The sequence below is a fragment of the Rhinatrema bivittatum genome, chromosome 5, assembly GCF_901001135.1.
Source record: "Rhinatrema bivittatum chromosome 5, aRhiBiv1.1, whole genome shotgun sequence".
Lineage (NCBI taxonomy): Eukaryota > Metazoa > Chordata > Amphibia > Gymnophiona > Rhinatrematidae > Rhinatrema > Rhinatrema bivittatum.
Window position 1 is genome coordinate 114545861 of NC_042619.1, and position 25211 is coordinate 114571071.

The 25211-nt window shown below is 42.7% G+C and overlaps 1 protein-coding gene across 1 annotated transcript in view; it reads left to right on the forward strand.

The window, feature by feature from the left end:
• The window catches only part of COG6 (component of oligomeric golgi complex 6), a 284653-nt gene that overhangs the window by 115743 nt on the left and 143699 nt on the right, over positions 1-25211 (forward strand). The window contains exon 5 of the mRNA XM_029602762.1: positions 2791-2902. Within this exon, the coding sequence (XP_029458622.1) occupies positions 2791-2902 (112 nt within the window). The remainder of the gene's footprint in view (positions 1-2790; positions 2903-25211) is intronic.

Genomic DNA, 25211 nt, shown 5'->3' on the forward strand with positions numbered 1-25211 from the left:
CTCCTCCACTCCTTTTTTCTGTACTCCACAACTTTACCCTCACCACTTACTCACATCCTCTTCCTTCTCCTCCCACCTCCTCCACAACCCCGTCCCTCTCCCTCAGCCCTCCTCCACTCCCTCTTCTTCTCTTATCCAGAGCGCGCGCCTCACCATTGGGCTCGTTGCTGGCCTGCCCAACGCTTAGATACTGCCGCTGCTGCTCCATGGGAGGTCTCCTGGGGTCTCTTTCTCACGCGCGCCTCTCCACTGGGCTCGTTGCTGGCCCGCCTGACGCTTGGTGATGAGGCGCGCGTGAGAGTCCCGGAGACCTCCCATTTCTGTGTCTGTGCCGCGGCCGCTGCTTCTCCATGCGCAAGAGAGAGACCCCCTGGAGACCTTCTGTGCTGCTGCTGCCGCCACCACCGCTGCTCCTCCCCACTGCTTCCAAGACAGCCCTCCGTTGCTCCATTTCCTCCCAGCACCATGTTACTTCCCTCTGACTGACGTGCTCTCGCACATGCGCAGTAGAGGTGCTCTCTACTGCGCATTTGCGGGCCTTCGGTCAGAGCCCATTTATATGGTAGATTCTGTGTCTGTAGCCATTGTGGAGGCACAAGCCTTGAACTCCTAAATAAACCTGCACAATTATACTTTCTGTGCAAGGACACAACAAGAATTAAATGCATTCATTGAAATAAGACTCGTACAAACTGCCTAGTTCACATGGCTATATAAGGAGCTGTATGTATTTAATGCCTTATGATTGTTTTACATGCTTAAGTTTAGAAATGTTCACAGATGTGGAATTTTTTTCTTGATAATCTGTAATGTTTAAATATAATTGGAAAGTGTGACATTTTTACATTGCAGCTGCACTCAAGTTAGTTCTGTTAAAGTTACTGACACCTGTGAACTGTTTTTGTGGCTGCCCACCACATCTCAAAACACGACATAGCAGCAGGCATTTATGTTACTTGGACTATGCAAGTTAAAAATGCACAGTAGGAGGTCCATAATCAAAAGCATTTGGCCGGATAACTCTGAAGCTATCAGGAAAAATGATTTGAGCACATAACTGGCTGAATTCTAGCCGGGAAAAAAGTTAGATGGCTAGAATGTAGTTGGATAAGTTAGGGCCTTTCTGGGGGGCATAACTGGGAAGAGTTGAATTAGCCGGCTAAGTTACTTCAATGTTCAGAGTTAGCCGGATAACTTACCTGGTTAACTCTGGTGGGTCCTTAGACCTGTCCTAAAGTTAGCCAGATAAATGTATCCAGTTAACTTTAAGAAAGCCTGATATGTTCAGTGGCACAGCTGTGCCACTGAATTTATAGGCTAAGTTAGCTGGCTAAACTTTTACTATTTGGACTGAGTTTATAATAGTTACTTTTTTTGATTTTTGTCCTCCTTGTGCTGCTATTCTTTTTAAGTGAGAATAGAGCCAATCAAACGATGCTCATATTTACTTACTGGGGAAAGTTATCTCCCAGGAGCCGGGAGTCATAGCATCCAGCCAGGGAAGATTGGTCACCTGGCCAGATGCTAGTTAACTTTGACTGCAGAGTTGCTTGGGCAGTCTGAGGACACTGGCACACCTTCTAATCTGCTGAAATGGATGCTCCTAGAAATTGTGTAGTTAGTTTGAAGCTGGTTTATCGGCTTAAACAAGTTTCTGTCCAGGAAGTCAGTTTCTCCTGACTGAATACCGAGGGGTCAATTTTCAGAAACCCACAGAGCTAGTAAGATAACAAGATACATTTACCCACTTATTGTTGAAATGATATTTCGTTGTACTTACCCAGCTAATTGTGGGGCTGAATATTTGGTTAAATCTACCCGCACAAAACTTGAGCGGATAGATTTAGGATCACTGCTAAAGTTAGCTGATTAGTGCTGAATATCTTGTTAACCGGCTAAATTTGATAGCCTGGCCTAAGAATGACTCCAGTCAAGCCCTTTTTTTTTTACCCAGCTTGATTTGTACAATTAACAGTGCAAGCTATACGAATTTAGCTGGTTAGAGGGTCTGTATATTTAAATAGGTAGATTTACCCGGCTAAAACCCAAGTTTAGCCGGGTAAATCTTTTGAATATTGACCCCCAACTGCCCATTTCTAGGAGACTGCAATTTTTTTACCTTTGTATGTTTTCCCTTCCCCCAACTCCTTTTGTCCTTCTGTAGTCTCTGCCACTTCCCACTCCCCAGACACATGCCCAGACATATCAGGGGACCCTCACTAGCCTGAGGGTTGCAGGGGCACCTCCTATAAAGCACAGTCTCCAAATCACTTGTTGACTGTCTGGGGCCACCATAGTAGCATTTGTTGTTTTCTCTCCTTATCTGGGTCTGATCGTACCCTCTCCGTGGCACTCCCAGGCCCAACCAGCACTGGTAGGTTGGATGGAGGATCTGAACCCAGATCTCCCTGATCACAGCACTAGTAAATGAGCCACAGAAAAATATTTTACTTTGAAGCAAGAGGAGCAACTGTTGGATCTGATGTATTTAGTAAATCCTCTGAGCCTCATGTTAGTGTTGTGAGAAAATAAAGTGCAAACATAAAATAGTGGTAAAGAGGAAGTGGAGTGATGTATGTTGGTGGACAGAGGAAAGCAGTAATCACTGTATCACTACAGATGCTTGCAGCAGGTGGGGCCATTCTGGATAGGTAATAAATTCTTAAATAGTGCTAAATAGAAGCAGCACTTGATCTAAAATACATTTTGAAAGTAAGTAAACTTGAGATAGCTTAAAGATTTAGACAAACATGTCAGTAATTAGATTCTCTGACTACTTCTCCCATACAGCCAGAGATTGGAGATAAGAGCACAAGTTGCAAATGCTTTCTTGTCGAAATTTCAACTGACTCCAGATGAGATGAATGTCCTTCGAGGTACAAGAGAAGGTCCAGTTACAGAGGTAAATTGCACAGCATTAATGTAAGGTGATCGTTTGAAATAACTGCAATTTTAATTAGTTTGTCAATAATTTATGTTATTGAAAATAACATTTCTTGAAAAGTATTTTGCCAGGATTTACTCTTTTGGGTCATGTGACCTGTCATGTGCTGCCTCTGAGAAGTCTTCAAGCTTTGGAGTTCTAAATATTAGAATCCAGTTGAAAGCCAACACCACCTGCCAGCAATTTCTTTCCATGCTGAGAATTATCAAAGCTCTGTCTGATATAGATTTTGGACTAGACTCTGAACCCTATTGGTTTTCTGCCTGCTCAGGGTTGGCACAGAGCAACGCTTTCCATCTTGAGGTGACACAGGATGTATTTCTCCAGAGTTGAAGATGGTTATGTTCCCATCTCAAGGATAATTTAGTTTCTTCTTCCTTTTTACCTGCATCTCAAGGCCTTAGGATTTCTAGAGCATGAGCTTCCTGTCCTTTTTGAGTTATGTGAGGTGACTCATACATGAGTGGAGGCCTAAATGCTTAAAGCCATGTTATGGTGGCCATGCACTGTCAGTGCTACATTGTGGCAGCTCCAAACTGACTGCTGTCACTATTCTTTCATGTCCATAACATGGCTTCAACTCTTGGGGAAAGTATCCCATCAGGACTACATCAATGCACTATACTTCCTCCACTGTTTCGTAATGACTTTTCCATGAAAACTGCATCCTTTTGGGACCATACCTCAAGGTGGTGTCATGGCAATTGTGCTCATTTGAAGTCCTATCACAGAGGCTGTGCACCCTTCAAGCATTTTTATATCTGATTTACCAGTAAAGATGCGACTTGAAGACTGTGCCTTTTGGAGTCATGCCCTTTATTCTGGTTCAAGTTTCTGGCCATGTAATGGCGACAGTGCCTTTTGGGCAGTACCATGGTAATTGAATCTGTTGAACAGTGTCACAGCGACAGGGCCTGTGTGCCTCAGGCTGTGTCATAGCATCCATGATCTTGGAATAACATCTATTGTGATTGTGCCCCTCAAGATATGCTCTTTAGGCTGCATAATAGTGTCGTCTTTGTCATCAGAGCCAAACTGATGGAGGTTATGCCTCTCAAGTCATGTCTTAGGGGAAAGTATTGCAAACTGCATCAGAGCAGCTGCCCCCATATGGGTTAATTCACGGAGATTGTCCCTGCAGGTCAGTATCAATTTGAGGCTTCCAAATTTCTTGAGGTATTGCATGATGGGAGCAGTGTTGAGGGTAGCTGCTCTTCCTCCATACATATAGTAGTCATGTCTATCAGGCCCCTATTTGGGTGACAGTATCATGGAAATAATTAACTGGGAGGCTGTATCATGGATAAAATGTCAGTGGTAAATACTCTAATCAGTCTTGAGTGCCTCTGTAACGAAGGCTTGCAGCAGGGAGTTCTTGGTAGCTTGAGTGCGGTCTGCAGCAGCTTCATCTGTTATTGATGCTGAGATTTCACCAGCATTATGCACAGATGCCCTTTATTAGAATTTTTTTCTAAGACACGCCTAACATGTCTTTAGATGTTTGATTTTGATGCTGTACATACAAAAGCTTGATGTTGAAATGTGGATGCATAAGTGTAGTGAATGTGTTGTGAATAGAGACTGTAAGACTCACCCAGTTTGTCCACAAAGATAAGGTTAACTATGGGCTTCATTCTGGGAACATGTTCCAGCTCTGTGCCCTATTTCTCTCTGTCTGGTGTTGTGCTTGTAGGGCCTGAGAACTGTGGCATGCCCGAGTTACAGCTCGTGAGGCATTAACGGGGACCCTCTTCTGACAGACACCTCTGCAGATCTTTCATTTTAGTTTACCTTAGTTCATTTTGCACTCCATGATCAGACATTTCTAGTAGCTTATGGTTTTTAGTTTTCTCTTGAGTTCACACTAATTTTTTAAATAGTGTCTTTCAGCTAGGCCTACTGTAGTGCCTTGAATAAGTCCCTGTATTGTTAATTAATGCAGATGTCAACTTGTGTATTGTGTGCAATTCTGGTTACCATATCTCAAAAAAGATATAGCAGAATTGCTTGCAAAATGTAGATGTGTTTAAAAGTAAACACTTTGAAACAGGGACGATCATTTTCAAAGCCATTTCATTTCACCCATGGAAATGGTCTTTTTGAAAAAATGTCCACTCTATACATAGGTAAAAGTGCATGTGTGGAGCCACTAAGTACGTATTTCTACCACTGTTAGGGGAGGCATTCTTGAGGGAGGGCTTGGGGTGAGGTTTAAAACTGCATGCATACTTTTGAAAATTCAAAAGTACATTCATATATTTATTCTGAAAAATTACCTGCACAAAATTGCAGGTGTAAATGTGTGTGGGTAATTTTCCTTGGACAATTTTCAAAGTGAAAGCACGCGTATGCTTTCACCTTGAAAATTTGTGCAAAGTCTGCACAGACTTTGCAGGTTTGCGGCTAGGCTGAAAAATTACACCCAAAAACTATAACAGCTTTGAGGAACTGAGGCAAAGAATTCTTGGATGCACTGAGGAATTGGCAGCCTTTTGCACTGTTGAAGTATAGGCTTTGAGTTCTTAAGGAATTCAGTATAAGAGCATAAGATTTTCCGTACTGGGTAAAACCAAAAGTCAATCAAACCCAGTATCCTGTTTCCAACAGGGTCCAGTCCAGGTCACAAGTACCTGGCAGGATCCCAAAAGGTTGATAAATTCCATGCTGCTTATCCCAGGGATGAATGGATTTCTCCAAGTCCACCTTAAGAATGGTTTATGGACTTTTTTCCAGGAACCTGTCCAAACCTTTTTTTAAACCTAGCTACACTAACAGCTTTTACCACAACTTGTGGGCAATGAATTCCAAAGCTTAATTATGTGTTGAGTGAACAAATGTTTTCTCCTATTTGTTTTAAATGTACTTCATTGTATGTCCCCTTGTCGTTGTACTTTTTGAAAGAGTAAGTCAACTATTTGCATTCACCTGTTTCATTCTGCTCGTTATTTTGTAGACCTCTGTCATATATATTTATTTATTTTATTTAATCATTTATAATCCACAAATCTTGGCAGAGTACAATATACACACAAAATAGGATAATCCATATACAAACAGTGATTTACATCATAGGGCAAAGAACATCCAAAAACAACAAGCACACTTGCAGCCTGTAAATCCAAAGAATGAATGCCTAGCACCTAATAGTGCAGAAGCCTTAATAAACAGGGAAAGCCTGAGTAAAGAGATAAGTTTTAAGCAACTTCCCGAAATGAAGCAGATCCTCTTCGGATTTCCACGGGTAAGTCATTCCAGATACTAGGCCCAGCTATGCCGAATATCCTATTATGTAAAATGGCCAAACAACTTACAAGAGGATATTTCTAATAGGTGTTGAGAGGATGAGCGTAAAGGCCAGGAAGGGAGGTGTGCACAGATGGAAGCTTCAATTCTAGATGGTGCAAACTCATGCATAGCCTTAAAAACCATGGTGAGTACCTTGAGCTTTACTCTCCAAACCACAGGGAGCCAATGCAGGATTTCCAAGACAGGGGAGATATGATTCTGTAAAGAGGAGCCAGAAATCATTCTGGCTGCAGAATTTTTTGTAAGCTGCAATGCATGAAGATGTGATGAAGGAAGTGCTAAGGACAGAATGCTACAGACCAGATAGAATGCAAGATTGAATCATGTTACAAAACTTCTGTGGGCATAAAATGGGCTTAAGAGGCTGCAGGGTCCGGAGTTTGTGATAAACTGAATGCACTACCAAATTAATATGGGGACGCAAAGATAAGGTTGAACCAACTACCAATCCCAGATCGCGAGCAGTCAGAGAGATGGGGATGGAATGCCTTTCGAACAAAAAGCTGACAGGGATGTCTGGTTCAGGGACCCAAGACAGAAATAGAATTTCAGTTTTTTTACATTGAGTTATAATTTATTATCAAATAGTCATTCCTTGATCTCTGTCAAGCAAGCTGAGAGTTTCTGCAATGCGCAGTCCCTCAGTCATCTCTTCTCCAAGCTGAAGAGCCCTAACTTCGTTCCTCATAGGAAATATATATCACATGGGAGAAAACCACACCTCAAATAGGCTGTCAGTGGGCAGTCTCAAAATCCAGTAATTACAATCAATCTTATATGTTTCTAAACACAAGGTCAGTGTGATGAAGCAAAACATTAAAAGAATTATATCTTAACTTTACCAATTACAGTTAGTTTTTGCATTTTATTGAAATAACATAAGCTTTAGGTCCTGACTAATCAACAGGTCAGCCTGACTTAGGTTCCATTTGCAATTACCTATGAGCATGGCACATTTTATTACTGATAGGAAAAGGTCACACACCATTATATCTATTTTCTACCAATTATAATTATCTTTTATCTTGTTCATGGAGCCAAAAAGTCACTGATGTACAACCTTGTACAAATTAGTTTAAATATCTTTCATTCTTATTATAATCTAATAACATGGATATCTGAGACATTTGGCCCATATGCATTCTCTTCACTTCTTTACAATCTAATCACCACACTAAGACATTGTTTTGGGTAAATAAGGTCACAGCTTTATTGTGTAACACATGACCCGAGACATAACAAGGAACATTAGTTCCTCCAAACCAGAAGCCTGGGCGTGTCTCCCGCCACATCCCAGCAGGGGAACAACCTACCACCCACCTGGACCTCAGACTTCTTCCGGCGTAACACCGCCACAAATAGAGGCCCTTTCTTACCATGATCCAGCAAGGGAGGGGGGCTCCCATGAGAACTAGCCGCTCAAGGCCATATCCTGGCCATACTTCCAGCGTGCAGCCCCCATCACGCCAGCAGCTACCACCAACTCAACATCAGCAGATTAACATCGACTTTGGCAATGTCCACCACACCAACCAACAAATTGGCTTGGGTCTCCCGCCACAGGTATGGACAATTGAAGGTAGACCATAGCCTCCTCCCAGACATGAAAGCTGTGCAGGCCTTGGACTGGAATAAAAGAAAAGGGGGGGGGGGGTAATGCTTCCTAGGAAACAAAGCCCCTCCCCCCGCCCGCCTAAAGCCAAAGGCTGCCAAGCAAGGCACCACACCTTTGGTACCATGGCCAACCCTGCTGGCCCCAGATTACCTTACAGCTGTGTTCCCCTATCATTGAACAGTAGCCCCTCTTTGATACTGATCCAATAAATCAGTCCACGCTCTCTGTGCACTTGACCCTCCTTAGGCCCACCTACACCAAGCCCCACATATGGCACTCGCCAAAATAGGCCCCTGATCTGCTACTTACTCAATCCCACACCATACACACCTCCAACACAAAATGTCCCTGCTTGTAAAAAAAACAAACAAACATAAACCGACAGTATCCGATGTACACATTACCAGATGTACCACGCTCCAGCCCCATCGCACAACTTTATCTGTCCCAAAGAGACCATATTACCCCATTACCCTGCCCCAATACTACCCACAGCCTTGTTTCCCCAACATTGCCATACAACTCACCATATGCAAACCCCCCTCTCCAAAGCTGCCCAAAGAAGACCGCGTTCCACCTGGAATCCATAGAAAACCACCAATCCCAACGCCAACCAAGTAATCTAAACCAAAGCCCCCACTGAACAAACATTAGACTGAACAACACCAACCCTTGCAGAACAACCACAGTAAAGGAAAAGGACCAGTAACAAGTGAGCCAGCACAACTGCCAACTCCCTACACCACCACACCCTGTCCCTCATCCTAAGCAACTCACCTATCAAGGCCAAAAAATTGCTCCGGCTGAAAACTATATACTCTGAGAAAGCAACTAACGAAACCCGTGGCCACAAAACCTAGAGCCAGGCATGTGATGGGGGGTGGGTGGGGGGGAATGCACGTGCAATGAGAAACCCCAAGGAAATCAAAACGTAAAGGAAACAAAAGAAAAAATGCAGGGCCAGATAAGCCCAATCTAAGAATACAGGCACCCATGAGATAGGCAAACAAGTAGAATAGATTACTGCCAACCTGGACATCTCAACAGGTATGCCCAAAGCCTGCTCAATTCCTGCTCACACAGCCCAATGACCTGCTGTAAACTAAGGCAATTGGGGAGGGGCGGCACCTGCATCAACAACCACGAAGATACAGGAGCCCAAAGTCCCCTTACTTCATTCGGTACCAACCATAACCAGGACAGAAGACGAACACACACTACATGACAGGCACAGTTCACATGAAAAGACTACAACAGGATTCAAACCACGTCCACTCATCAGACAAGCCCCTCCAATCTATGTCTCCCCTCCTCTACCAGTGATTGCATGCTTTTCACCTGGCTGCACCGTGGGCTTTGAATAACCTTTGTGAACTTGTGTGACCTGCCCCTTCTCTCGCATTGTTAAAATCCATGTAAAGCCCACCTGGGCAAGGTTACTATCTATTTTAATCCTGAATATCCATTCATAATCAAATTAACCAATTTTATTTATTTATTTTTCTTTTTCACCATTGTCATGCTTTATGAAAAGCTCTGAGTCCTCAGCTCTTTATGGTTGTCCTATCAGGCAGCAAGCACCACTATGCATGGATTGACTTTACTGTGTGTTGATACAGTGCTACATTTGTCATGTATCACTATAGAAATGTTAAGTAGCAGTAATTGAAATGTATAAAAAAGGAGATAGGAAGGTGGGAAATTGAACGGATTATCATAAGTATTCTACTATCGCAAGCCACATCTAAATTTGCAGGACCCAAATTCTCCTGTAAGGCCTTCTCCCAGCAATCCGACCACAGCCACTGCCCGACACCCAAGCCAATCCAAGCTCATCAGATCAAGGAAAATCCAGTAGACGCATGCAAAGAAATAAAAAACATGCAAATACTAGCCAATGAAGTCCAGCAAATGCCCCAAACTGCTGCAGCCTCAAAAGCTGATGAACTGTGCCAAGCATCCCAACTCAGGCAAAAGCCCGCCAACATGCAGCATTTGCCATGTCCCCTAAACTGCAAAAAAACCCTGAAAGCCCACCCCTTTCCCGATTTGCACATCCAAATGTCCATCCATCAAAACAGGACACCCAGACACACGTCCCCACCCCAAAGGGAACGCCTTCCATAGAAAGAACAGCTCCCTCCCACCGACACAGGCGCTTACCGCTCCACCCACACCAAAATTGGAAAAGGGGCGGTGGTGAAGCATGTGCTTCCCACTCGTTTCAGCAACAAGCCACTGCTTCCCTCTGTCGCTCTAGAAATGCCCACTGCTCCAGATACAGAGGAGTAGAATTCACCGTATCTGGAAACAGCATTGCATATGGATTATTAAGGAACCCCAGACCAAGCCCCAGACTAAGATCTGCAACAGAGTGGACACGCCGGAAGGAGTGGAGAGAATGAGATGGGATCTAAGGAAACTGGAAGAGTGGTCGAAGATATGGCAGCTGAGATTCAATGCCAAGAAGTGCAAAGTCATGCATATGGGGAGTGGAAATCCGAATGAACTGTATTCGATGGGGGGGAAAGGCTGATGTGCACGGAGCAGGAGAGGGACCTTGGGGTGATAGTGTCTAATGATATGAAGTCTGCGAAACAATGCGACAAGGCGATAGCAAAAGCCAGAAGAATGCTGGGCTGCATAGAGAGAGGAATATCGAGTAAGAAAAGGGAAGTGATTATTCCCTTGTACAGGTCCTTGGTGAGGCCTCACCTGGAGTACTGTGTTCAGTTCTGGAGACCGTATCTACAAAAAGACAAAGACAAGATGGAGGCGGTACAGAGAAGGGCGACCAGGAAGGTGGAGGATCTTCATCGGATGACGTACGAGGAAAGATTGAAGAATCTAAATATGTACACCCTGGAGGAAAGGAGGAGCAGAGGCGATATGATACAGACTTTCAGATACTTGAAAGGTTTTAATGAACCAAAGACAACAACAAACCTTTTCCGTAGGAAAAAAATCAGCAGAACCAGGGGTCACGATTTGAAGCTCCAGGGAGGAAGATTCAGAACCAATGTCAGGAAGTATTTCTTCACGGAGAGGGTGGTGGATGCCTGGAATGCCCTTCCGGAGGATGTGGTGAAGACCAGAACTGTGAAGGACTTCAAAGGGGCGTGGGATAAACACTGTGGATCCATAAAGTCAAGAGGCCGCCAATGAAGAGTGGGTGACTCGCCAGAATGATGGCTACTGCCTGGAGACAATACCCTTATTCAATAAACGTACACATGCTTACTGTGACTCCAACATCATTCTAGCTTCAACAGCAAGAGGAAATGTGGAATAAAGGATTTGCACTCACAAAGAGGGGAGTAGCTGGCTCGTTACGGCGGTTACTACCCCAAACCAAATTAACCTGATACTTCAATTTCTATGCATATACAGCATAGTTCTCTGCTTCAACGGCAGGGGAGAAGAAAAACTGATACTACACACATCCAGCAGAGCTCTCTGCTTCAATGGCAGGGGAGAAGAAAAAAGGGTTCACACTCACAAAGCAGGGAGTAGCTGGCTTGTTACGGCGGTTACTACCCCAAACCAAATGTGCCTGATACTTCACTTTCGATGCATATCCAGCATGGCTCTCTGCTTCAACAGCATGGGAGAAGAATAAACTGATACTTCAAGCATATCCAGCATAGCTCCCTGCTTCAACGGCAGGGGAGAAGAAAAACAACCAATAAGGGCTGTATAACATAGTCTGGGTAAAACAAATAGGCATGGGTGTAGCTTGCTTATTGCGGCGGTTACTACCCCTACTACCCCTAACTAATCAAGCTAGATATTTCACTTGGATGCAGCTCCATCACTGCTTTCTGCATTAATGGTGGGGGTGGAAGGGAAATAGAACCAAGAGCTAAGAGAAACAGATAAGTATGAGAGAAAAAATGTGTGAAGCTTGCTGGGCAGACTGGATGGGCCGTTTGGTCTTCTTCTGCCGTCATTTCTATGTTTCTATGTTTCTATCAAGCCATTGTAGACCTGAAAAGAAAAGAAAAGCAAAAACATGCACCACCATCTCTCGGCCAGATCCCAGACCTTTCCTCAACAGCACTCCCCCCCCCCCCCACCATAAACTAAAGCTAACGCGGAACAAGCCACAGCAGTTCGACTGGAACATGCCCTTCAAAACCTGCACCATGCCCCTCCCTCCTTGTGCCCCTGCTTACCCCCCACAACCCTCAAGAATCCCCTAGTCCGTCTCACATTGATGCTCTGCTCAGAACTCCCTATGACCCCTGCCCTCCAAAGTACACCCCCTCTGGACCTGCATCAGATCCCTGTCCCCAACCTTTTAGTTCATCTACCCCCAACTCAAAACTGAAGAAATGCTGTAAAGTAAACCAAGGACCAACAAGGTCCCTCTGAAAAATCCCACTCTGGTACAACTAATAATGGCAACACCCCCCCCCCCCCCCCAGAAAGGCGCATTCGCAACCCTTGGACGGCAAACGCCAACTAGGAAAATAGCGTAAGGGAACGGGGTGAAAACCCCATCCAAAGGCATGCATGGTCGCACCCATCTGCTTACACAGTAGTGATCCCCCAGACATGCTCAATCCATCACTCGCTCAGTGAAAGGAAAGAGAAACAAACAGAAAAACACCAAAAAAGTCAGGGGACCACCAAAATCCTCTGCCATCTCAGCGAACCTGCCAAACCCACATAGCAATATCCAGCCATCCCAAAACCCAAACAACAACACCAGTACCAAAAGTCTGGCAATGAATTATAGAGCTTTAATTATGCATTGAGTGAAAAATAATTTTCTCGAAATTGTTTTAAATGAGCTACTTGCTAACTTCATGGAGTGGTCCCTAGACCTTGTATTATCCGAAAAAGTATTATCCGAAAAAGTAAATAACCAATTCACATTTTATAGACCTCTATAAAATCATGAGAGGTCTAGAACGGGTAGATGTGAATCGGTTATTTGCTCTTTCGGATAATAGAAAGACTAGGGGGCACTCCATGAAGTTAGCATGTGGCACATTTAAAACTAATCGGAGAAAGTTCTTTTTTACTCAACGCACAATTAAACTCTGGAATTTGTTGCCAGAGGATGTGGTTAGTGCAGTTAGTATAGCTGTGTTTAAAAAAGGATTGGATAAGTTCTTGGAGAAGTCCATTACCTGCTATTAATTAAGTTGACTTAGAAAATAGCCACTGCTATTACTAGCAACGGTAACATGGAATAGACTTAGTTTTTGGGTACTTGCCAGGTTCTTATGGCCTGGATTGGCCACTGTTGGAAACAGGATGCTGGGCTTGATGGACCCTTGGTCTGACCCAGTATGGCATGTTCTTATGTTCTTATCATATCCCCCCTCAGGTGTCACTTCTCCAAGCTGAACAGCCTTAACCTCTTTAGCCTTTCCTCATAGGGGAGCCATTCCATCCCCTTTATCATTTTGGTCACCCTTCTCTGTACTTTCTCCAGTACAATTTTATTTCTTTTGGGGATTCGGCAACCAGAACTACATACAGTATTCAAGGTGTGGTCTTCAAGGTGCGCCTTTTCCCAAACTTGTTCTCAAGGCGGATTACAATAAAATTTAAGAGGTCCATATTTACAGGCATTTATTGCTAGTTATCTGGCTAAATGAATACTTGAGCATTTTTCCAGCAAAATTTTAACAGATATCATATTAAAGTAGGGCTCTTATGGGAACATTTTGAGGAGGAATTATGTTAGCCGGATAAATTATCTGGCTAAATCCGATAGAGTTAGTTGGATAACTTTTCCAGTTAAGTCTGGTCGCACCAAAGAGCTGAGCTAAAGTTAGCCAGATAAAGTTATTTGGCAGACTTTAAGATAGCTGGCTATATTCAGTAGTGTGGCTGCATGATTGAATATACCGCCAAAGTTAGCCAGATATGTTTATCCGGCTAACTTTGCTATCCGGACCATGATTGAATATGGACCTCTACATGAACAGAGTCACTTGAGTAGCTTACACTCAATCAGAATGTGCAGTTAGAATTGCAATGGGATCCTGCATGGGAAACCATTTCTGAATAGTTTGAAACCTAGCCGAGCCCATGTGTGTAACATAGTTCCTCAATAGGAGTTTAAGTAGATGGGCTGGAGGAAATGGGTCTTAGGATAAGGCCTAGGTGAAAAGCCATGCCTTTGCTTTCTTTTCTGAATTTAAGGTCGCATGGCTACCATCACCCCCCAATCAGGGAAATGAAACAAGTTATAAAAATAGTGTAAAAAATAACAATTCTTTCTTACCTAATCAGCCAGCTTCCAACCCTCCTAGACAGTCACCCACTAACCAAGTCTTGAAAGCATGCCTAAGGATCCTCTGTGCTTAGCCAAAGTGTTGAAGAGGGCATGGGATAAGCACAGAGAATCCTTAGTTGCAAAAAACTGAAGTGATAACTGGAGAATTAACAACTGGGTTTGTGTACATGTTTCATTTTCCTCCTCCTCTTCCTCTATGTCCTATACTTCCTTGGCAGACATCAGAGGCTTGTGGGTTTATGGTCTGGCTTTTCCTCCTCAGGAATTCTCTGATTTCCTTTGACCTCCTCTCCTCTGCACTGACAAGCAAGCCTACATGTGGCAGACTTCCTTCTATACCCCCTGGAAGCCAGCAGGAGGAGTCAAGAGAAAAAGAGAATTGAGCATGCATATTTTAGTGTGATAATATTATTTAGTAGGGATATGCAATCATTTTTCCCGACTTAGGCAATTTCAATGAAATTGCCTAATTCGGAATGGTTCGGGAGAACTGAAAAACGATCAACTTTTTTCCAAAATTTCGGAAAAAATTCATTTTTGGGTTAGTGCGCACTATCGGGAGTTAGCTTGCACTAACCCAAAAATCGGGGCCCCCGAAAAAAAACACCTGAACTGCGGGAAAAATGAAATTCCCCCAGGGGACCGGGGGCCCCCCCAAACCGAAGCCCGACACAAAATCCTAACCCGAAGACATCTCTATTATTTAGCTTCTCCTCAGTGAGAAACTGGCTCATGTTAACACCAGTCCGAGGTATTAAATAACAACCAGTTAACAAGCTTTCACTAATTGGTAGAGCTAGCATACCATGATATTTAACATGAGCTCGCTAACATCTCATTTGTTTATGATGTTCCTTCATTTGCATGTGTAGGTTTTGAGATTTTTTGCATGCTTATGCTCCTGTCTTCTAAAACCCCTTAAATGTGAACGGCAAGACCTTCCTGCATAGTTTGCTATTTTTTGCTTGTACAAGAGAGCCTTAACCTGCATTCTAAAGCTTACTGCATAGGCCTCTAAGTCTTTAATGACTTTTTCTGTGTTCAACATGTATACGACTCCTTTAACTCTTGTCCCTTGTTTGCATTTGATGATCATATACAACCTAGTTTGTAAATCTCTGTAAGTGTTAATTCATGCAAAGTACTTGCCCTTGGAGAAAAAGAGAAGTTACTTATTGGTAATTATTATTCTCCAAGGGTAGTATTTTTTTATAGCTTTGCACAACCCAACACCCCTTGAGCAGCTGAGATTCATTCTTTCCACTTCATATTTGAGCAGAAGGGGAATGGACCACTTGAGTGAACTGCTAACAAATGGTTGCTTGGCAACTGAATTCAAGGCTATAGAACTCTTAGTTTAGGAGTTTCTTTTGATGCTCGTGATCTGTAAGTGTGATTGTATAAAAGATGCTACCTTTAGGGAAAAATTATTGCAGATATACACAATTTTTCATTATGTTAGGTTGTGTAATTTAAAAATATTAATCAGAAATAAATTATAATATTTTTGTGAGGGGTAATTTGTAAATAGATAATTAAGCTTTTATTATGATCCTGGTTAAGTTTAGCTGTATACTGAGCAATACTAAAGGTGTATATAACTATACAGACGTGAACAAAATATTTTGAAAAGATTTACTTATGATATTGATGCTATAGCATTTTTTTCCTTTATGACATTATGAGAGATGAACTTTAGCACATACAGTAATTTTATGATGTGCATCTCAAAGGCATTCATTATTCCTCTAACCCTTGGAATAAAATTAGTGCTGCTTTGCTTCCACTTAATGATACCATTAAAAGCAACTTCCCTTCTGTAGTTTTATCTGTTCTTGGACTTAAATCGTAATTGCATTTTGTTCCAGAATAAATCTTTATCTTTATTTTGTCTTTCTCCTTACTAATTGTGAAAGCTGTTTGGATTATTATAAAGTTTAGTGGTAAGACCTGGGTGTTGGATTAAGTATTGGAATATATATTCTTATCTACCAAAAGAGGTAGCAAACCAGAAAAGGAGACAACTGGGCAGACTATATTATGAGACAATATCTGCTAACATCTTTATGAGGTCCATATTCAGCAACGCGGTGAGGGACAATTTCTTTGGCTAAATTTATTGGAGTACTGCTGATTAGGCTTTCTACTGCATATAGCTGCATAAAGTTCTAGTTAGCTGGATAAATTTATCCTGCTAACTTTTATGACTGCTTTCTGACATGACCAGACTTAAGGCTACATTCATTAAGCTTTTTTCCCATAGACACAGAATGGTAGAAAAGTCCTAAGCTGGTTGAGTTATCCAGCTAATTTTACGTCTCCAACTTATCTAGCTAAACACTCAGATAAATTGGATGTAGTCAATGTCATCTACTTGGATTTCAGCAAAGCTTTTGATATGGTCCCGCGTAGGAGGCTTGTGAATAAAATGAGAAGCTTGGGAGTGAGCACCAAGGTGGTGGTGGTGTGGATTTCAAATTGGTTGATGGATAGAAGACAGCATGTGATGATAAATGGAACATTCTCTGAAGAGAGAATGGTGTTAAGCGGAGTGTCACAAGGATTGGTGTTGGGACAACGTCACTCACTATCTTGGTGAGTGACGTTGTGGAAGGGATAGAAGGTAAAGTTTGTCTATTTGCAGACGATACTAAGATCTTCAACAGAGTGGACACACCAGAAGGAGTAGAGAGAATGAGATGTGATTTAAGGAAGCTTGAACAATGGTCAAAGATATGGCAGCTGGGATTTAGTGCCATGAAGTGCAGAGTCATGCATCTGGGGTGCAGTAATCCAAAAGAACAGTATGTGACGGGGGGCGAAGAGCTGTTGTTCACAGAGCAAGAGAGGGACCTTGGGATGATAGTGTCTAGCGATCTGAAGATGGCGAAGCAATGTGACAAGGCTATAACTAAAGCCAGAAAAATGATGGGCTACGTAGAGAGAGGAATAACCTTGAGGTGATAATCCCCTTGTACAGGTCCTTGGTGAGGCCTCATCCGGAGTACTGTGTTCAGTTCTGGAGACCGTATCTCAAAAGGGAAAGAGTCAGGATGGAGGCAGTCCACAGAAGGGCAACCAAATGGTGGGGTGTCTCCATCAAATGACTTATGAGGAGAGGTTGAAGGCCTAAATATGTATACCCTGGAGGAGAGAAGGTGAGAAATTGTATGTGTGCATCCGATACAAAGAGCTCCTTTCTCTGAGAATGAGTCAGATCTCTGGAAGCTAGAGTGGCAGACCTGGAGGAGCCGAGGCAGACAGAGAGGTATATAGAAAAAAATTGAAAAAAACTACCTTTGAAGCTGAGAGGAGAATGCTGTGGGGAAAGCCATGATTGAGAGACCCGCCCCCCTCCCCCAATGTCATCACAAACGGAGCTGGACCGTTGAAAGGCACCAAGCCAGCAGGCGCTAATGAAGGGGAGGGCTACCCACCAGTGCTGAACACCTTGTAACATCCAAGGTAAAAAAAAGGCAAAAAATTTGAAAAAAACTACCTTTGAAGCTGAGAGGAGGATGCTATGGGGAAAGCCATGATTGAGAGACCCGCCCCCTCCCCCGACATCATCACAAACGGAGCTGGACCGTTGAAAGGCACCAAGCCAGCAGACGCTGCGCTCTGTGCTTCGCACACTGAAGGGGTGCGACAAAGGGGCACTCCCCTTTGTGCACCCCTTCATGCAACCCTTAATGTTAACCTTTCCCATGTTTTTATCTCCCTTGTTAACAATTTCCATGTTTATTATTGTTCAATGTATTGACAAAGGAAACGCTTGATTTCCTGCATTTTTTGTTGGAATGTAAACCGATGTGATGTGTAAAATCGAACACCGGTATATAAAAATAAATAAATAAATATATATATATAGAAGAGACCTTCAGGGACATAGTAGCCAAGTCCCAAATCCAGTCTGGCAGCCCTGGTGTTCCCTTGGAGGAGGAAGGTCTCATGATTGGAGAGCATCAACCTGGTATAGCAGCAAAGGATCTTGTAGCAAGGACTTGCTCTCCAGGTGGTGCATTGTCCTCTCGCTCCGAGGAAGTGTCTCCCAGGGCTAATGCCAAGGAGGGAAGGGTTAGGTCGGCCATCATAGTTGGTGATTCAATTATTAGGAATATAGACAGCGGGTGGCTGGTGGGCATGAGGATCGCCTAGTAACATGCATATCTGGTACGAAGATGGCGGACCTCACGCATCACCTAGATAGAATTTTAGACAGTGCTGGGGAGGTGCCAGGAGTCGTGGTACATGTGGGCATCATTGAAATAGGAAAATGTGGGAGGGAGGTTCTGGAAGTCAAATTTAGGCTCTTAGTAGAAAGCTGAAATCCAGAACCTCCAGGGTAGCATTCTCTGAAATGCTCCCTGTTCCATGCACAGGTCCCCAGAGGCAGGCAGAGCTCCGGAGTCTCAATATGTGGATGAGACGATGGTGCAAAGAAGAGGGATTCAGTTTTGTAAGGAACTAGGGAACCTTTCAAGGAAAGGGGAGTCTTTTCCGAAGGGCTGGGCTCCACCTTAACCAGGATGGAACCAGGCTGCTGGTGCTAACCTTTAAAAAGGAGATAGAGCAGCTTTTAAACTAGAACAAAGGGGAAAGCCAACAGTTGTTGCTCAGCAGCGCATGGATTGGAGGGCGGTATCTTCGAAGGATACTAATGAAGCATTAGAGTTGGGGCATCCCAACAGAGAGATTCTGCTTGGCAATAGTGATCATAATATGATAAAATTTGAATTAATGACTGGAAGGGGGACAGTAAGCAAATCCACGGCTCTCGTGCTAAACTTTCAAAAGGGAAACTTTGATAAAATGAGAAAAATACTTAGAAAAAAACTGAAAAGAGCAGCTACAAAGGTAAAACGTGTGCAAGAGGCGTAGTCATTGTTAAAAAATACAATCCTAGAAGCACAGTCCAGATGTATTCCACACATTAAGAAAGGTGGAAAGAAGGCAAAACGATTACCGGCATGGATAAAAGGGGAGGTGAAAGAAGTTATTTTAGTCAAAAGATCTTCATTCAAAAATTGGAAGAAGGATCCAACAGAAGAAAATAGGATAATGCATAAGCGTTGGCAAGTTAAATGTAAGACATTGATAAGACAGGCTAAGAGAGAATTTGAAAAGAAGTTGGCCGTAGAGGCAAAAACTCACAGTAAAAACTTTTTAAATATATCCGAAGCAGAAAGCCTGCGAGGGAGTCAGTTGGACTGTTGGATGATCAAGGCGTTAAAGGGGCACTTAGAGAAGATAAGGCCATCATGGAAAGATTAAATGATTTTTTTGCTTCGGTGTTTACTGAAGAGGATGTTGGGGAGGTACCCATACTGGAGAAGGTTTTCATGGGTGATGATTCAGATCAACTGAACCAAATCACGGTGAACCTGGAAGATGTGGTAGGCCTGATTGATAAACTGAAGAGTAGTAAATCACCTGGACCGGATGGTATACACCCCAGGGTTCTGAAAAAACTAAAAAATGATATTTTAGACCTATTTGTAACTTATCATTAAAATCATCCAATGTACCTGTACCGAAGAAGGTTTTTATGGGTAATGATTCAGATGGACTGAACCAAATCACGGTGAACCTAGAAGATGTGGTAGGCCTGTTTGATAAACTGAAGAGTAGTAAATCACCTGGACCGGATGGTATACACCCCAGAGTTCTGAAGGAACCCAAAAATGAAATTTCAGACCTATTAGTAAAAATATTTGTAACCTATCATTAAAACCATACATTGTACCTGAAGACTGGAGGATAGCTAATATAACCCCAATATTTAAAAAGGGCTCCAGGAGCGATCCGGGAAACTACAGACTGGTTAGCCTGACTTCAGTGCCAGGAAAAATAGTGGAAAGTGTTCTAAATATCAAAATCACAGAACATATAGAAAGACATGGTTTAATGGAACAAAGTCAGCATGGCTTTACCCAAGGCAAGTCTTGCCTCACAAATCTGCTTCACTTTTTTGAAGGAGTTAATAAACATGTGGATAAAGGTGAACCGGTAGATGTAGTGCACTTGGATTTTCTGAAGGCGTTTGACACCTTCCCAAGAAAGAGATCTAGTCGTCATAGTAAATAACACATTGAAATCGTCGGTTCAGTGTGCTGTGGCAGTCAAAAAAAGCAAACAGAATGTTGGGAATTATTAGAAAGGGAATGGTGAATAAAACAGAAAATGTCATAATGCCTCTGTATCGCTCGATAGTGTACAATTCTGGTCGCCGCATCTCAAAAAAGATATAGTTGCGATGGAGAAGGTACAGAGAAGGGCGACCAAAATGATAAGGGGAATGGAACAGCTCCCCTATGAGGAAAGACTAAAGATGTTAGGACTTTTCAGCTTGGAGAAGAGACGGCTGAGGGGGGATATGACAGAGGTGTTTAAAATCATGAGAGGTCTAGAACAGGTAGATGTGAATCGGTTATTTACTCTTTCAGATAATAGAAAGACTAGGGGGCACTCCATGAAGTTAGCATGTGGCACATTTAAAACTAATCAGAGAAATTTATTTTTCACTTAGTGCGCAATTTAACTCTGGAATTTGTTGTCAGAGGATGTGGTTAGTGCAGTTGTATTTAAAAAAGGATTGGATAAGTTCTTGGAGGAGAAGTCCATTACCTGCTATTAATTAAGTTGACTTAGAAAATAGCCACTGCTATTACTAGCAACAGTAACTTGGAATAGACTTAGATTTTGGGTACTTGCCAGGTTCTTATGGCCTGGCCACAGTTGGAAACAGGATGCTGGGCTTGATGGACCATTGGTCTGAGTATGGCATGTTCTTATGTTCTTAATCCTGGTGCCTATAATAAAAAACTCATCTGAGCTAAAAGATTCCAATTTATCCCTGTCAACTGAAAAGCAGAATGTTAATACAAACAAAAACCACACTTTGAAATGTTTGTATGCTAATTCCAGAGGTCTAAGAAGTGTATAGCAGTGAATGATGACATAGACATAATTGGCATCTCAGAGACATGGTGGAAAGAAGATAACCAATGGGATAATGCAATACTGGGGTACAAATTATATCGCATTGACAGAGAGGAGCGTCTTGGTGGTGGAGGTAGTGCTTTATGTCTGGGATGGCCTAGAGCCCAACAGGATAAAGTTCCTGCGTGAGACTAAATGAACAATTAAATCTTTATGGGTAATAATCCCGTGTCTTTTGGGGAAGAGAATAGTGATAGGAGTATACTACCGTCCACCTAGCCAAAATAGTGAGACGGACAGTGAAATACTAAGAGAAATTAGGGAAGCTAACCAAACTGGTCATGCACTAATAATGGGAAATTTCAATTATCCCAATATTGACTGGGTAAGTGAAACATCAGGGCATGCTAGAGAGAGAAAGTTCCTGGATGGAATAAAAAAAGGTTCTATGGAGTAATTGGTACAGGATCCAATGAGAGAGGGAGCAATTTTAGATTCAGTTCTTACCGGAATGCAGGAGTCGGTGAGAGAGGCAACGTTGGTGGGACCGCTTGGCAATAGTGATCAAAATATGATTAAATTTGAATTAATGACTGGAAGGGGACAGTAAGTAAATCCATGGCTCTAGCACTAAACTTTCAAAAGGGAAAGTGATAAAATGAGAAAAATAGTTAGAAAAAAATTGAAAGGTAAAAACTGAAAGGTACAAAGTGTGCAACAGATGTGGACATTGTTAAAAAAAAAAACCAAACAAACATCCTAGATGCACAGACCAGTGTATTCCATACATTAAGAAAGGTGGAAGGAAGGCAAATCGATTACTAGCATGGTTAAAAGGTGAGGTGAAAGAGGCTATTTTAGCCAAAAGATCTTCATTCAAAAATTAGAAGAAGGATCCATCAGAAGAAAATAGGATAAAGCATAAGCATTGGTAAGTTAAATGTAAGACATTGATAAGACAGGCTAAAAAAGAATTTGAAAAGAATCTGGCCATAGAGGCAAAAACTCACAATAAAAACACTTTTAAATATATCCGAAGCAGAAAGCCTGCGAGGGAGTCGGTTGGACTGTTGGATGATCAAGGGGTTAAAGGGGCACTTAGAGAAGATAAGGCCATCGCGGAAAGATTAAACAATTTCTTTGCTTCGGTGTTTACTGAAGAAGATGTTGGAGAGGTACCTGATCTGGAGAAGGTTTTCATAGGTGATGATTCAGATCAATTGAACCAAATCATGGTGAACTTGGAAGATGTGGTAGGCCTGATTGATAAACTGAAGAGTAGTAAATCACCTGGACCAGATGGTATACACCCCAGCGTTCTGAAAGAACAAATAATGATATTTTAGACCTATTTGTAACATATCATTAAAATCATCCAATGTACCTGAAGATTGGAAGATGTCCAATGTAACCCCGATATTTAAAAAGGAATCCAGGGGTGATCTGGAAAACTAAAGACTGGTAATCCTGACTTCAGTGCTGGGAAAAATCGTGGAAACTGTTATAAAGAATAAAATCACAAAACATTTAGTTAGACATGATTTGATGGGATACAGCCAACATAGATTTACCCAAGGGAAGCCTTGCCTCACAAATCTATATTTTTTTGAATGGGTGAATAAACATGTGGATAAAGGTGAACCAGTAGATGTAGTGTTTTTGGATTTTCAGAAGGTGTTCAACAAAGGCCTCCATGAGAGGCTTCTAAGAAAACAAAAAAGTTATGGGATAGGAGGCGATGTCCTTTTATGGATTGCAAGTTGGTTAAAAGACAGGAAACAGAGAGTAGGATTAAATGGTCAGTTTTCACACTGGAATAAGATAAACAGTGGAGTGCCTCAGGGATCTTTACTTGGACCAATGCTTTTTAATATATTTATAAATGATCTGGAAAGCGGTATGACGAGTGAGGTAATCATATTTGTGATGTCACTAAATTCTGTAGAGTAGTTAAATCTCAAGCAGATTGTGATGAATTGCAGGAGAACCTTGCAAGACTGGAAGATTGGGCTTCCAAATGGCAGATGAAATTTAATGTGGACAAGTGCAAAGTGATGCATATAGGGAAAAATAACTCTTGCTGTAGTTACACAATTTTAAGTTCTACCTTAGGAGTTACGACCCAGGAAAGATCTAGGCATCATAGTGGATAATACCTTGAAATCGTCAGTTCAGTGTGCTGTGGCAGTCAAAAAAGCAAACAGAATGTTGGGAATTATTAGGAAGGGAATGGAAAATAAAACTGAGGATGTCATAATTCCTCTGTATCGCTCCATGGTGAGACCGCATCTTGCATACTATGTGCAGTTCTGGTCACTGCATCTCAAAAAGTATATAGCTGCACTGGAGAAAGTGCAGAGAAAGGCGACCAAAATGATTAGGGGCATGGAACGGCTGCCCTTTGAGGAAAGGCTAAAGAAGTTATGGATGTTCAGTTTGGAGAAGAGGGGGGGGGGGAGGGGATATGATAGAGGTCTACAAAATCATGAAAGGACTTGAACAAGTTAATGTAAATCAGTTATTTACTCTGTTAGATAATAGAAGGACAAAGAGGTGACTCCATGAAGTTAGCAAGTAGCTCATTTAAAACAAATCAAAGTAAATTCTTTTTCACTCAGTGCATAGTTAAGCTCTGGAATTCATTGCCAGAGGATTTGGTTACAGCAGTTAGTGTAACTGGGTTTAAAAAAGGTTTGGATAAGTTCCTAGAGGAAAAATTAATAAACTGCTGTTGCAATAATAAATAAGCAATAGTAGCTTGTGATTTATCTAATGTTTAGGTTCTTGCCAGGTACTTGTGACTTGGATTGGCCACTGTTGGAAACAAGATACTGAGATTGTTGAACCCTTGGTCTGGCCCAGTATGGCATATCTTATGTTCTTATGTATATTTCCAAACAGCTAATGAAGAGAGCATCCAATAATTAAACTCTCATGAAAATGTTTATACATTTCCCGAAACACCAATATAATATTTCAGCAGACACATCAAATAACATCCAATAATGAAAATAATAAGGATAAAAAAATTTGCTGCTCTCCATATTTGGGATTTTTTTTATTATTTCCAGTCATAGATTGGGAGAAGGGGGCCACACAAACTTTATCCTCTCTCTCTCTCACACACACATGCTGTCTCACTTCCTCTCTATCTCACATACACACCCCTTCCCTTCTCTTTCTCTCTGACACAAAACCTCCCTTTCTCTCTAAAACCCACACATGTTCATACACAGTCCCTTTCTCACTCATAGACTCTCATACACACCCTCTCTCTTTCACACACACACATATATATACACAGGCTCCGTCTCATACATATAACCTCTCCCTTCCACACACACACACACACACACACGGTCTCTGGCTCTCATACACCCATCCCTAGCACCCATGCTTATCAGCCCCCTGAAGTCTTGTTCCCCATTCCCTTTTCCCAAGCATTCTTGCTCCCAAGCCTCCCCTCCCCTTTCAGCCCTCCACTTCCCAGCATGCTTAGTCCCAAGCCCCCCTCTCAGACCCCCAAACTCCCCAGCACTTTTGGTCCCAAGTCCCTCTTCCTACTCAGACCCCCGACTCCCAGCAGTCTTGCTCCCCTCTCCCCCTTCACTTTTAGGTACCTTACAACCCAGAAGTCTTGCTCCCCAGCCCCCTTTTCCTTTCCCTCTTCCAGATCTCACATTCATCAGCAGACTTGCTCTCAGCCCCTCTCCTCTCCTCTCCGAGACCCCCCACTCCCAGCAGTCTTGCTCAACCGCTCCCTCGCTTCCCAGTAATCTTGTTCCCCAGTCCCCAGCAGTCTTGATACCCCTCCCATATCTACTCACCCACATTTCTCTCACTCTCCGCAGGTGGCCAGTGCTTTATTTCCTTTCCAGCAATTCATCCTGGCACTGCCACACCCTCCATGCTTCACTCACCCTCCATGCTTCAAGCATTCAGAGGACTGCAGGTTGCTTCTTCCTTCTCAGCTGTCGGCACATCATGATGGCATGAAGGCACCGGCAGCTGGGAGGGAGGAAGCAGCCCAGTCTGCAAGGCCGCGATCCTTTGATTCTTCAGGCACAGGAGGGGGTGAGTGAGTGGATCGCGGCAACACTGCAGGGATGAGCAACGGAAAGGGAATAAAGCGCCCTTCCACTGCCACC